Source organism: Aulostomus chinensis, chromosome 7, assembly GCF_037954235.1.
Source record: "Aulostomus chinensis isolate RoL2024-O1b breed Wild chromosome 7, RoL_Achi_v1.0, whole genome shotgun sequence".
In the NCBI taxonomy this organism is placed as follows: Eukaryota; Metazoa; Chordata; class Actinopteri; order Syngnathiformes; family Aulostomidae; genus Aulostomus; species Aulostomus chinensis.
This window is the reverse complement of record NC_141326.1, coordinates 1,365,877-1,378,829: the sequence shown is the minus strand read 5'-3', so window position 1 is coordinate 1,378,829 and position 12,953 is coordinate 1,365,877. Positions and strand designations below refer to the sequence as shown.

The following is a 12,953-nucleotide window of genomic DNA, read 5'->3' as shown; positions in this document are numbered from 1 at the left end:
CACTTTTGAAATAGTGATGAAATACAGAACAGCAACTGTCGCTCGTTGCTTCAGGAAACCGCGTTTCTGTTCGTTTTTACTGAGCTCGCAGTGACACCTGACGTCACACCTGACGCTGTTGCCGTCCCTGCGTCGCTGACCGGGACGAATCGAGGACAGCCGGTTGGGTGTCGACACGCGACGGTGAAGTGAGCTTTGACCCGGTAGAACGAACCGTAGACATGTCAGGGTCCCTGAGCTAGTATGGGGTTTGGTGTATTTGTACTTCAGATAACTGACAAGAGGTACAAGTACAGCGATGGTACCTCAATTCTGTCACTTTCCTGCGTCCTGCTGTGACTGAAAACAAGAGGTGCGCGTGTGTGTGTGCGCGCGTGTGTGACAGCAGTAGTCTCCTCCCCCTGAGGTGGGGGGGGGGGGGAGTGTCTCTCTCTCCGGCTGTCTGTCTGACATACAGGAAGAAGTTGAGCTCTGCTCGGCCCCGCGCCTACTGCTCGCTCCTCTCCGACTTTTCTCTCTTTCTCTCATCGAGCGGCTAAAAAGTGGAGGAGGAGGAATGAAGGTGAAGCCCGCGGCCGCCGCTGCTGAGGAGGAGCCGCTGTAACGAGTGGATTTCTTCAGCCCCGGACGGGTTCGGATGGAGCAGCCGCGCTGACCCAGCCAGCATGTCCGAGCTCAGGTCCAGCTTCCTCCACATCGGGGACATCGTGTCTCTGTACGCCGAGGGTTCGGTCCACGGCTTCATCAGCACTCTGGGGTACGTGCGCCCCGGGCTCCTGGGGGTCGCTCCTCCTGGTCGCGCTACTTTCTCTTCATCTCTGCTCGCCTCGGAACTTCCAACTGAAGCTGAACGTGGAAGTCACCGGCGAGCTCGCGCGGGAGGCCCGTCGGTGCGCTCGCGAATTACTTTAAACACGTTCACGCAAACGGAACAGGAACGCAAAGCAGCGTCACCCAGGAAGACAAGTGCGGGCCCCCAGCACCACGAGGGAGGGGCCCACGCTGCCCCCCCCCATTCTATTTATCAACCTGTAGGGTGACGTGTGTGTGTGTGTCTCCTCTGAAGGCACTGGAGGGACGTTTGTGTGTGTCGAGGTTAAAGAATGCGCTGTGTGGGTACTCAGGAGTGTGAAGACACCCTGAAGTTCCCTCCTGATACTTCAGGCTTCTAAATGTTACCCTGAAGGAAACCTGGCACCTGACCCAGTCTGTCCGGTCCGGGGTCAGGCCCGGTGTGGGCAGGGCGGAGCCAGGGGGGCCAGTTCGCTGTCATTTTCATCCTGCTCTTTAAATTCATTTCCAATTTGTTCATCAGAAAACTGGCAGGACAGAACTTTCGAGTGACTCTCTAAAGATAACGAGAGCTTTTTGTACTCCTGAGGTGGGAAAGTTGATGGATTGATAAAAGACTCAGTTAACCAATGACCACCTGCTCCACGCCGGAGCTCAGCAGACCTCCCAACGCCATGACAGGAACATCAGTCGATCAAACCTCCCTGATCCATTCATCCATTTCCTATACTGCTTATCCTATCAAGGGTCATGGGGGTGGAGCCTATCCAACTGTCATTGGGTGAGAGGCGTGGTTCACCCTGGACGGGTCTCCAGTCCGTCTCAGGTCCATCAGGAGCAGTTAGGGGTTCAGTATCTTGCTCAAGGACGCTTGGACATGGTCACCAGGGGAAGTGGAGATCGAACCAGCGACCCTTCGGTTGCTTGACGGCCACGCCACCTCTGAGCCATGCCACCCCTCCCTGTGATTCCATTGGCCATCAGTAAGCTTCACATGCGTGCGTCCTGTGGCACCCTCTGCTTCTACCGTGGTAGGTGGAGAGCCGGCTCTTACGGTGATGAACCGACACCTTACGTTTACGCAGGAGTAGAGGATCGACGCACGCATTAACCTCCATTTCTTTGGAGGAATTTCTGAACAGGTTAAAGTTTGCCACACATTCATATGTAAACCCCCCCCCCCCCCCCCCCGCTCTACCTCTGGCTCTGAGGAGCAGGGCAGCAGGGACGAGTCGCGGATTCTCGTGAACCCTCTGCTGCTCTGCCCCTGGTGGTGTTCAGGGTGGACTGCTGCCGTGTCCGTGAGTGGGTCATTTGTGTCCTGACTGTTGTGTAGGTGCAATGGAAAGTTTTGATTGGGTCCCGATGAGCGCAGCAGCACCGAGAAAGGCTGCAAGCAGTTGGTTAGGGAGGAAGGTGAAAGGCGTCTGTGGCTCTGGTGAACTCTGGGCCCCCAGCCTGCAGAGCTCGACTGCCATGAGGAAGGAGCGCGCCCCACCCACCTCCTCTCCCTCTTCCTCGTTCCTTCTTGCATGCGCCCTCTTCTCTGCCCTCAACTCCTCTAAACATGCCCCCCACAGGACGGTGTGTTCCGTTGGGTTTAGGAGGCTCAAATTTACAAACTTTGATTAAACAGCAGCTGAAATGTGTTTGGACTCACCTCGACTTGCAACCTGGAAGCGCAGTAACACAACTGACACACTACCTGCTGAAGCCAGAGAGGCAGCAAACGGAGGCTGTAGATTTAAAATGCTAAAGTGCCCAGCAGCGATTGTTCACAGCAGTGGAATTCTTATCAGCGATCCGCTCCTGGAGCTGGGCAGGATGTAGGAGTTCTCTAGTAAGACCCAGATCCAGAGAGGTGCTGGTATCTGGAGCAGAGAACCTGCAGGCGCGTCAGAGCACAATGGAAGCTCGGCTCCAGCAGGCTGCAGTCCATGTGTTTGCTGAGGATAACAGCAAAACCTCACACACACACACACACACACCCACTATAAACACTTCAGAACAAATGACCTTCAGGTCTGCTGACGTCACCTGGCCGTCCCGAATGATCCGTGCCTGTGACCTCTCGGATCCTGTTTGCTTTTACAGATTTTATAAGCAGAATTTTCACTGGCTGTTCCCTGTGGCGCTCTACCTCCAGAGACACTGGGAAGGAGACGGTACACGAATACTTCCCGTGTCCCCTCTGTGAACGTGAGCTAATGAAAGGATGTCTTTAATGAGGAAGTGTGTGAGTCAGCAGGTTGAGACCTGCAGCACAGCAAGACACACACATACAAGTCATTCCTCTGCTGCCTTCGTCTCCCTTCCAAAAGCAGCAGGTCTGGAGCAGCTCATCACGCCTCTGCACATTACCGGCTGTATTTGTTTCCTCGTGTTGCCTCAGTGTGGTCAACACAAGCTACGGCGCTATAATTAGCCGGTGTGTGTCCAGCCTGGTTCATGTTTAACTCAACTCACAGCAACCCCGTGTGAACCACCGTGGACTCTCTGCCTGCTCCACGTTACTTATTTATGAGCTGTTGGATCCTCCTGCTCAGCCTGTAATGCTCGACGAGGCTTCCTGTTGGCCTCGTTGCGTCTCATCTTGATGGGACTCTGATACAGAGCAGGAGGAAGTAACACAGCCTGTGGGCCGACATGGTCAACTGCTGTGGCGTGCGTTGGAAAGGACTCCGTTCCCCCCAGCTCCCGCCTGCCTGGAGGAATTGTGCGTTCCATTCTGATTCTCCTCAGCAGATGGGATGAATGGTTTTGCTTGTGTGTCTTGACCTTTCGTGTGGGAGAGGATAAAGGCACTTGGGTGATGAGCTGAGAGTGGCGTGGAGGCTCAGGTGTCAGTTGGGGTGTTTCAGCAGGTTTATGACACTTCTGTCTTGTGTCAGGACCTCAGTGACCTACAACCACTCACAGCAGGAACCACAGAGCGTCCGTCCACAGGGAACCGGTTCCCTCGTAGGGATCAGATTCCTTTGACGTCATCGCAAACCTGCAGACGTGGTGTTGTTCGCTTCATTCCTGACTGTACTGCACCACTTCCTGAAGGAGCGTCAGTTTCGTGGAGTTACATCTTTCATGTCAGGTGTAACTTTCTAAATGAGGATTTGCTGACAGTTGAATAATTGAAGTCAAAAGACTCATGTCTCGTCTACTTTAATCCCAAACCGGTGCCGTGTCTCCGGGAGCGGGTCAATGAAATGTCTTAGTATTCTGTTCACAAACTCTTGCTTTTCCTGCCTTCAGTGCTTGGAGTTCTCCACTTCCACTCCATCCTGGTCCCTCCGCAGTGACGACTCACACAGGCGGTTAGAGCGCATCTGAAATCCTCCTCTTTTGAAAATGATACTTCAATTTTTACCCACTAAGGAGGTTATGTGTGTCTCATTGCTGTGTGTGTGTGTCAGCAGGATTACAGACCAACAACAGCAAACTTGGAAAACTGACGGGGGGCAGCTTGTGCCATTTTGGGGCAGATTCAGGCATTGCTAGGGTTCTGCGTCCTCCTCGGTTCCTTCACTTGTTTTAATCTACACTAGATTAGGACGGTCTCCTGGTTTAGTCGACTCCAGATCTGCTGCTGCTGTTCTGTTCCTCTGTAATGGAGGAGGCGGATGAACTTGCTGTTTTTTGAATGATCCTTCGTGCTGGTAGCCAAAGGCCCGCTCACAGTGGGCGCCATTAAACCCTCTTAGCACGCTCTTGCCATCTCTGGTCACTTGTCTATGTCATCGTTTATGCGTCTGGATTCATAACTTTAATCAAACATGAATTTTCTCAGCAAACCGTCTCGATTGTGTAAAGTGACGAGAGGCAGGAATGTAGGAAGAGGAGCCGTTATTACCAGAGCAGCAGCCGGCTGCTGCCTCTAATCAACGCTGCACAGGAACCACACCGTTTCCTCTGGAGGCGGCGACAGCAACCTTCAGAAGAGCTCAACCCTCAATGGTGTGTAACATCCACTCCAAAGGCAACTAGTAGAGTGACTGACTTCAAATCTTCTGTCCCTGTACTGCTCAGCCGACACGCTGTTATCGTTGTAATACATTTAATCTTGATAGGGGCCGGAAGAAGCGAGCGGGCTGGTACTCGGAGACGGTGCGGTGATGGAGCTGAGCTGGTGCAGACAGCCAGGCCCTCCGAGCAGGGGGGTGTACGATGGGGAGCGCAGTGCTGCTTGTTTTTGGGTTGCCAGCAGAGCTCTTCATCCCAGTCAGAGAGTGGCGTTTTCAACGCTGTCTTCAAAAGAGTGGTTTTAACAGTAGTGGCCAGGATTTTGCATGTGATTTACATCGGTTGCTCTATTTGTGAAAAGAGGTTACAGTGGTGATCAGCTGAGATCTGTGCTGACTGGTGTGTTTGCTCTTCTCTGCAGGCTAGTTGATGACCGGTGCGTGGTCCAGCCTGACGCTGGAGACCTGGCCAACCCTCCCAAAAAGTTCCGAGGTGTGTGGGATGATTTGAGCTCCCGAACAAACACACAAGCATCCAGAAACCCTGTTGGTCCCAAGGCTGAGCAGCTCATTTGCACTTCTTGTTGTTCTAACCGTGGCTTCAGGGAAACTCTGAGGGGGCGAAATGACCGCTGGCCTTGAAAATTTCAGCTCGCCACATTTAAGCCTCGTTAAGACTCCTGGTTGTCCTCATGTGCTCTCTCCCTCCAGATTGCCTCTTCAAGGTGTGTCCTATGAACAGATACTCTGCCCAGAAGCAGTTCTGGAAGGCAAAACAAGGAAAACAAGGAAACAACAACACACAAGCAGACTTGTTCAAGAAGCTCCAGGTTCCTTTTACTTGCGAATCATCTTAATCCACTGCTGCATTTTCATCCCATATGCTCAACCGAATATCTGTTTTATTGAGCAACAGCATGCAGCTGAGCTTGAGCAGAAGCAGAACGAGTCAGAGAACAAGAAGCTGCTGGGGGAGGTTGTCAAATACAGCAACGTCATCCAGGTACGGATCAAACCTGCAGCAAACGCTTGTGGGTCAGACCATCCCAGTCTAGGTCAGGGTCAGGGTTTAGACTCCCTCAGGCAATGGCTGATTTCAGTGGTGACAGAAACTTTGCATATCAGTTGCATTGCATGAAGATACTTGGCTACAACAAAGATTTGGGTTTCAGTGGAACTTGACTGGTTTGGGGCTGAATGGGGCAGTGGCAGTTTTAGGGCTGTTGATAAGAATTCACTGCTGCTAAATGGAATCAGGAAAGTGTGACACTTTTCTTCAAACAAGCAAAGACGTTCCCTTGAATTGATGCTTTAATTGCTTTTTCCCTTCTGCTGTTACTCCAGTTATTCAAACTCGGGTTCCTCTGTTCTAGCTCCTGCACATCAAGAGTAATAAATACCTGACGGTGAACAAGCGCCTCCCTGCTTTGCTGGAGAAGAACGCCATGCGTGTTTCTCTGGACCCAGCCGGGAACGAGGGCTCCTGGTTCTACATCCAGCCCTTCTGGAAGCTCCGCAGCGAAGGAGACAATGTAGGCATGCCTCTGCTTAGCGTCATAGTTTCTGCGGACACAAGCCTTGTTCAGCAACTTGACACATGTTTCTCAACAAGTATAGCAGATGTTTGTTGGCATTATTTTCTTCCTGTTGTGATTCTGCTGGTTGTAATGTTCCAGTAACATTCAGATTTTGTTCCCTTCCTTTGGCTTCAGCATCCTATGGTTAAAGGTATTGCTCTTGATTGTGCATGACGTCAGACTCTGATACAGCATGGTTGCACTGCCCCCCCCCCCCCCCATTTGTCACTGATGTGACACTGTATTGTCTACGATTCAAAAGATAAATTCCAGCCTTGGAATGAGCTCAGTGTGCTTGTGTGTGGCTGCTGTCTGTAACTTTGAATTGGAGAGCACGACTTTTGCAAACATGATCCAATGTGTGCTGCTGCAAGATCCCTCATTGTGGCCGACCTGAGCCTGTTGGCGGCGGCGGCGGCGGCGGCGGCTTTCCTGCTCACATGAAGCTCCGCCTGGTAGTGCTGCACTTAAAGCCTTTTAAACCAGAAATAAATGCAGATGTTTGCAGACCTCAGACAAACCCCTCGCATGGACACACTTTTGAATGAATCCTTTGAACACTGCAGGAACTTTAAAAGCACTGTCTCCTTCTATGCTTTGATGGTCTGTTGTTGGGTTCAAGGTGGTGGTAGGTGACAAGGTGGTGCTGATGCCCGTAAACGCAGGGCAGCCTCTTCACGCCAGTAACATTGAGCTGCTGGATAACCCCGGCTGCAAAGAGGTGAGACAGGCTCACTGACGTGATGTGAAACTGTGGTTGTGGTACAACTTCAGACATGTTTTTATTGAGTGTCCTGCTGCTCACGCTCCAGGTCAATGCCGTCAACTGTAACACCAGCTGGAAGGTCACCTTGTTCATGAAGTTTAGCGACTACAGGGAAGATGTTCTGAAGGGGGTATGTCTTTTTACTGCCATAACAGGTATATGTTGTGCAGATTTTGTGGATGAAGCCGTGTGGTCCTACGTGTCTTTCTCCAGGGAGACGTGGTGAGGCTGTTTCACGCTGAGCAGGAGAAGTTCCTGACATGTGACGAGTACAAGAAGCAGCAGCATGTCTTTCTCCGGACCACGCTGCGACAGTCGGCCACCTCGGCCACCAGCTCCAAGGCTCTCTGGGAGGTGGAGGTACAGGAATCGGTTTCAGTTAAAGGATGTATGTTTGTGTTGTGCCATACTTTTGTATGAGTTGCTTTAGTGACGACATTTCTGTTGGTTTGGTGTTGCAGTAGGTGAGATCGCTGTTTAACCACTAGGTGTGTAGCAGTCAGATAAAGAGGCTGAATGGAAATCACACTTGAAAATGGGCTGCGCTCTCACTGTCGCGCCTCTCAGAACACTTTAACAATGTTGTTTACACGCATTCAGATGCTGATAGAGGAGCTGCCATGCCAACCAGCTCCTCAGGACCGCAATAGGGGTTCAGTGAACGCTTGGTCCTCGGGAGCCAGCGGTCCCGACCCCCTGATCGCACTTTCTCCTTTTACAACGCTTGATTAAGACAAACTCTGGAATATCTGCCTGTAGTCTTCCGTCCGTTGTACTGTACGTTCCTCTTTATCAGATCGATTTCCATGTTCCTGCTGTTCCTCTGCTGTTTGTTCCACAACGTCTTAATGTGACATATCAGCTGCTGACATGTTGCAGCTGTGTGATAAAGTCTGGACGCTGACTCTGATCAGACTGATGTGGTTCTGAGAACAGACTCACGAAGCTGGTCACTCCTTCCACACACCTGTTCAACAGTAGCAGTGTGTGCTGTCTGGTTGTACCTTGAGATAAGAGCAGCGTTACAGATTCCAATCCCACCCAGAAATCAACCTCAAACCTCTCCGGCACCATGAAGTCCTTTGAGGAGAGCATTGGTGTTCTTCTGAAACACAGTGAGCCTACTTGTGCGTCAGTCTCATCAGTTACGCTGTGTCTCCATGGCAGGTTGTGCACTACGACCCCTGCAGGGGTGGAGCAGGTCAGTGGAACAGCCTCATCCGCTTCAAACACCTGGCGACCGGCAATTACCTGGCTGCTGAGGTGAGACTTCCTGCCAGGCCTCCTCTCTCTTGTCATTTCAAGTTTGGAATATCAGCACAGTCACCGCCACTTTTCACGAACAGTGGCTTTGCAGTGTGTAATATTCTGAGTCTCCAGTTTCTGAATTGGCTCAGTTGAGAGGGACTGTGTTGAGCTCTAGGTGGCAGTGTTCCCATTGATATGGCCGGTATCACTCATTCTTTACTGTAGCTTGTAATGGGGGGGTGAGGCTGGTAGAGTTAACAACAGAACTTTCCTGATCAGAAGCCACTGACACTCTGCTGCTCTGCAGGTGAACCCTGAATTCAAAGACAACACGGGGGAGTCGAAACGAGAGGTGAGTCGCCCGGAGCGTCACGTCTCCAACCGGGACGCCAGAGTCGTCATCGTATTATCCAACACACTGGGCTGGTTTTGTAACTGAGCGATGTACAGAGGCGAGTGGTCTGCTGTTCAGCACCATGGATGAGTCAGACAGCTGGTGACTGAAATGAGCTTTGAACAAGGAAACATTAGCTGGAAAAAAAGCTCATTTCGAAGCAGTTGTTCATTGTCTGGCCCTCTCTGTCTCTTTATCCCTTGGTTATGCAATATCACCAGTTCACTCTCACACCCACAAAGTACTTGTACACACACACACACACACACACACACTGCCTACTCTGAATCTATATCTAGACATTTCTTTCAGCTCTTCGCTACCTTGCACATTTGTATTCTGGCAGTGGAAGGAACACGCACACAACCTGTCTCACCCTTTCTCATGCACATGCTGAATTTCAGACACACAGGGGGCCCCTTACATAATGTCTGGGTGGGGGGGGGGTGCCCTGTGAGAGGGGTAGGAGGGGAGGCAGACGTGCTGTCTGCTCTGCTCCACTTGCCTGTGCTAAGCTGGTGGGGTGAGTCACCAGTGGAGGGGAGGAGGAGGCGGGTGGGGTGTGGGAGGATAGAGATGCAGAGCCGTGGAGGCAGCTCTGGGGAGCTTCCCATTGACATGCAGAGAACAGTAGGAGGAATTAACCCTCGCCATTATCTGCTGCATCTGCACAGCGCAGACTGTACCAGCCTACATACTGCAGACTATTACACCACAGAGCAAGTCACAGCTCTCTGGCCGCACGCTCCCACCTCAGGAGTCTGACACGCAGGTTCAGCCGACGTCTGTCTGTTCTCCTCAGCCGTCGCCTCTTTATAGAAATTCATGAATTTATTTACGTTGAAATCTGGTGTCAGACTGCCACAAACATGTAATGCACATACGTTTGAAAGGAGGCTGAATTCTCAAAATACAGTACAATGATGAATGAAGTAAGTGGGTGATGATGTTGTTCGGTTGAGTGCTGCTGCATGGAAAGAGGACAGAAGCGATGGACTCATTGGCGGATCATTAACTCTTTAATCAGCACAGGAGTTCAAACTTTTCCAGCCTCGTAAATCTGCGAAACAAGTGACGTGATGCTCGTGGCTTCAGGCTCAGCAGGATGCTGCTGCTGGTTCTGCTGCATGACTGGCTGTCAGAGCAAAGCTATGGCTTCATGCGCTGTAGTCATGGCACCAGCAGTGGTGAGGTTTGCATTGCCAGTTCTGGTTCTGTCAGAGATGGTACTGGTGCAGCTGGTTTGGACTGGTGGGAATCAGACTTCAGCTGGCAGTCCTGCTGCTCCCACACACAACCATTTGTCCAAGAAAGTATCTGAAGGAGGTCTGGGACGTATAGGGTGTGCATCCCCAGGTGACCCGCCCTCAGTCCCTCGCTGTCTCTGATTGGCTGGGCCTCGGTCCCTACCTCGGCTGAGTGGAGTGAGATGGATCAGGGACGGAGCCAATCAGGGGGAGGAAGAGTAGTTCTTTGTAGAATATGAGTGGGTAAAACATAACTCACAAATTTGATGAAGGAATTTGAGATGATACAGTGTTTTTGGTGCACCCTGGAACTTCACGATGGCAAATCAATAATCAATGAAGTCAATATTGGTTGTAACTTTCAGAATCTAGTAAGATATTGGATATCTTCACGCTGCAACTTATCACAACAGCCATGTTGACACAAACTTGTGGGTGAACACGACTGAAGGTTGTGTGCCTGCATGGAAGAGAAGCTGCGTTCATGTCAGTCGTCACACCCGTGTTTACGCGGACTCTCAAAATGGCTGCCAAGGACAAGTTTTACTCTCTAGATTAATGAGTAGAAACTGTTGTAACGATCATCATCCTGCTTCTTTTTTTTTTGAATTGTGTGTGTGTGTGTGTATGTGTGCGCGCGCTGCAGAATGAGACAGATGCTGTGTTTTCCAAGAAGAAGCATCAAGCAGCAGACAAGATCGCATTCACCCTGGTGTCTGTTCCTCACGGGAATGACATCGCCTCGCTGTTTGAGCTGGACGCCACCACGCTGCAGCGGGCGGACTGTCTGGTGCCCCGGTCAGTCCCTCAGCCACAGACACACAGAACAGCCTCTCTGAAACTGAACTGTGTTCAGCTGGAAACAAGCACGTTATGATGGACGATTCTGACCAAGAACAGGCTGACGCCAAACCACCCTGATCATCAACGTGTTTAGTAACCACTTAGTGGGTACCAGCATGTTCACGTATATTTACTGTCACTCATCGCCACGTGTGCAGATACAGTCAACATTTGCCCTCCACACACACACGCACACACACACCACTGAAATCATAAACAAGGTAAATCAACCTGCTTCATGGTTCCTCAGGAACTCTTACGTGAGGCTCAGGCACTTGTGCACCAACACTTGGGTGACCAGCACCAACGTGCCCATTGATGCAGAGGAGGAGCGTCCAGTCATGCTCAAGGTCTCCCCACACACACGCGCGCACACACACACACACGTTTTAAGCACAGATGCATTACCTGGGCTCTTCTCTCACAATAGATTGGCACCTGTCCCACTAAAGAGGACAAAGAGGCGTTTGCTATCGTGTCCGTCCCCCTGTCGGAGGTCAGAGACTTGGACTTTGCCAACGATGCCAGCAAGGTGCTGGAGTCCACGGTGAGGAAGCTTCAATATGGAAACATCGCTCAGAACGAGAGGAGGTACGTAGTCGAGCCTGACCACACAGGTGACACCAGGTGTTTTGGTGCATTATTTATGATGGTTTCATGTATATTTCAGATTTGTGACGAAGCTCCTGGAGGACCTGGTTTTCTTTGTATGTGTGGTTCCAAACAACGGCCAGGAGGTTCTGTCTGTGGCCACCTCTACCCCCAACAGAGAGAGGCAGAAACTCATGAGGGAGCAGAACATCCTGGCCCAGGTCAGCGCTCACACACCCAGATCTCCCCTTTGCCTGAAGGCTACCTGCAGGCGGACTGACCCACCCTGGTAGTGAGGCAGTGCGACCACAGACTGGCCCTCAGACATCTGTTCTACAGTCATTTTCTTACTTGCGAAGTCTGCAGGTGCAGGTCTTGCTGGGTTCTTCATGCAGGTGTCTTTACCTCTAGATCTTTGGCATCCTGAAGGCTCCCTTCACAGATCAAGGTGACGGACCCATGTTGAAGTTGGAGGATTTGGGGGACCAGCGCTATGCTCACTTCAAGTACATGCTGAGACTCTGCTACAGGGTGCTGCGGCACTCCCAGCAGGACTACCGCAAAAACCAGGCAGGTGTCCGCCTCCACACGAGTCTAAATGGAGGTGATGTTGAGGCTCACGAGGTTATTGATTATGTGTGTGTGTGGGGGGGGGGGGGGCTGTCTGACTACAGACACTGTGAGGGAAAACCTGTGCTGGAGCTTTAGGGAGCTCAATCAACATCTTTAATTAGAGAGGAGAATCCATCCATCATCCATCCATCATCCGTCCATCATCCATCCATCCATCCATCATCCATCCATCATCCGTCCATCCATCATCCATCCATCCATCATCCATCCATCCACCATCCATCCATCATCCATCCATCCATCATCATCCATCCATCCATCATCCATCCATCATCCATCCATCATCCATCCATCATCCATCATCATCCATCCATCATCATCCATCATCCATCCATCCATCCATCCATCCATCCATCCATCATCCATCCATCCATCCATCATCCATCCATCCATCCATCATCATTCATCCAACCATCCATCATCATCCATCCATCATCCATCCATCCATCATCATCCATCCATCATCCATCCATCCATCATCATCCGTCATCCATCCATCCATCCATCATCCATCCATCATCCATCATCCATCATCAGCCATCCATCATCATCCATCCATCCATCCATCATCCATCCATCATCCATCCGTCCATCATCCATTCATCCATCATCCATCCATCCATCCATCATCCATCCATCATTCATCCATCATCCGTCCATCATCCATCCATCCATCATCCATCCATCATCCATCCATCATCCGTCCATCCATCATACGTCCATCCATCATCCATCCATCCATCATCCGTCCATCATCCATCCATCCATCATCCGTCCATCATCCATCCATCCATCCATCATCCATCCATCATCCGTCCATCCATCATCCGTCCATCATCCATCCATCATCCGTCCATCCATCATCCATCCATCCATCATCCATCCATCATCCATCCATCCATCCAT

General features: G+C 51.1%; 1 protein-coding gene across 2 annotated transcripts in view; it reads left to right on the top strand.

Moving 5' to 3' along the window:
• Positions 1–432: 432 nt before the first annotated feature.
• Positions 433–12,953, top strand: part of itpr2 (inositol 1,4,5-trisphosphate receptor, type 2) — a 56,468-nt gene continuing 43,947 nt past the window's right edge. For both annotated transcript variants that reach the window (XM_086208052.1, XM_086208051.1), the window contains exons 1-15: positions 433–757; positions 5,171–5,241; positions 5,460–5,578; positions 5,665–5,751; positions 6,122–6,280; positions 6,948–7,046; positions 7,138–7,221; positions 7,305–7,451; positions 8,259–8,354; positions 8,647–8,691; positions 10,627–10,778; positions 11,074–11,173; positions 11,254–11,414; positions 11,494–11,635; positions 11,826–11,984. In XM_086208052.1, coding sequence (XP_086064178.1) covers positions 666–757; positions 5,171–5,241; positions 5,460–5,578; positions 5,665–5,751; positions 6,122–6,280; positions 6,948–7,046; positions 7,138–7,221; positions 7,305–7,451; positions 8,259–8,354; positions 8,647–8,691; positions 10,627–10,778; positions 11,074–11,173; positions 11,254–11,414; positions 11,494–11,635; positions 11,826–11,984 — 1,713 coding nt within the window. In that variant the 5' untranslated portion in view covers positions 433–665. The remainder of the gene's footprint in view (positions 758–5,170; positions 5,242–5,459; positions 5,579–5,664; positions 5,752–6,121; positions 6,281–6,947; positions 7,047–7,137; positions 7,222–7,304; positions 7,452–8,258; positions 8,355–8,646; positions 8,692–10,626; positions 10,779–11,073; positions 11,174–11,253; positions 11,415–11,493; positions 11,636–11,825; positions 11,985–12,953) is intronic.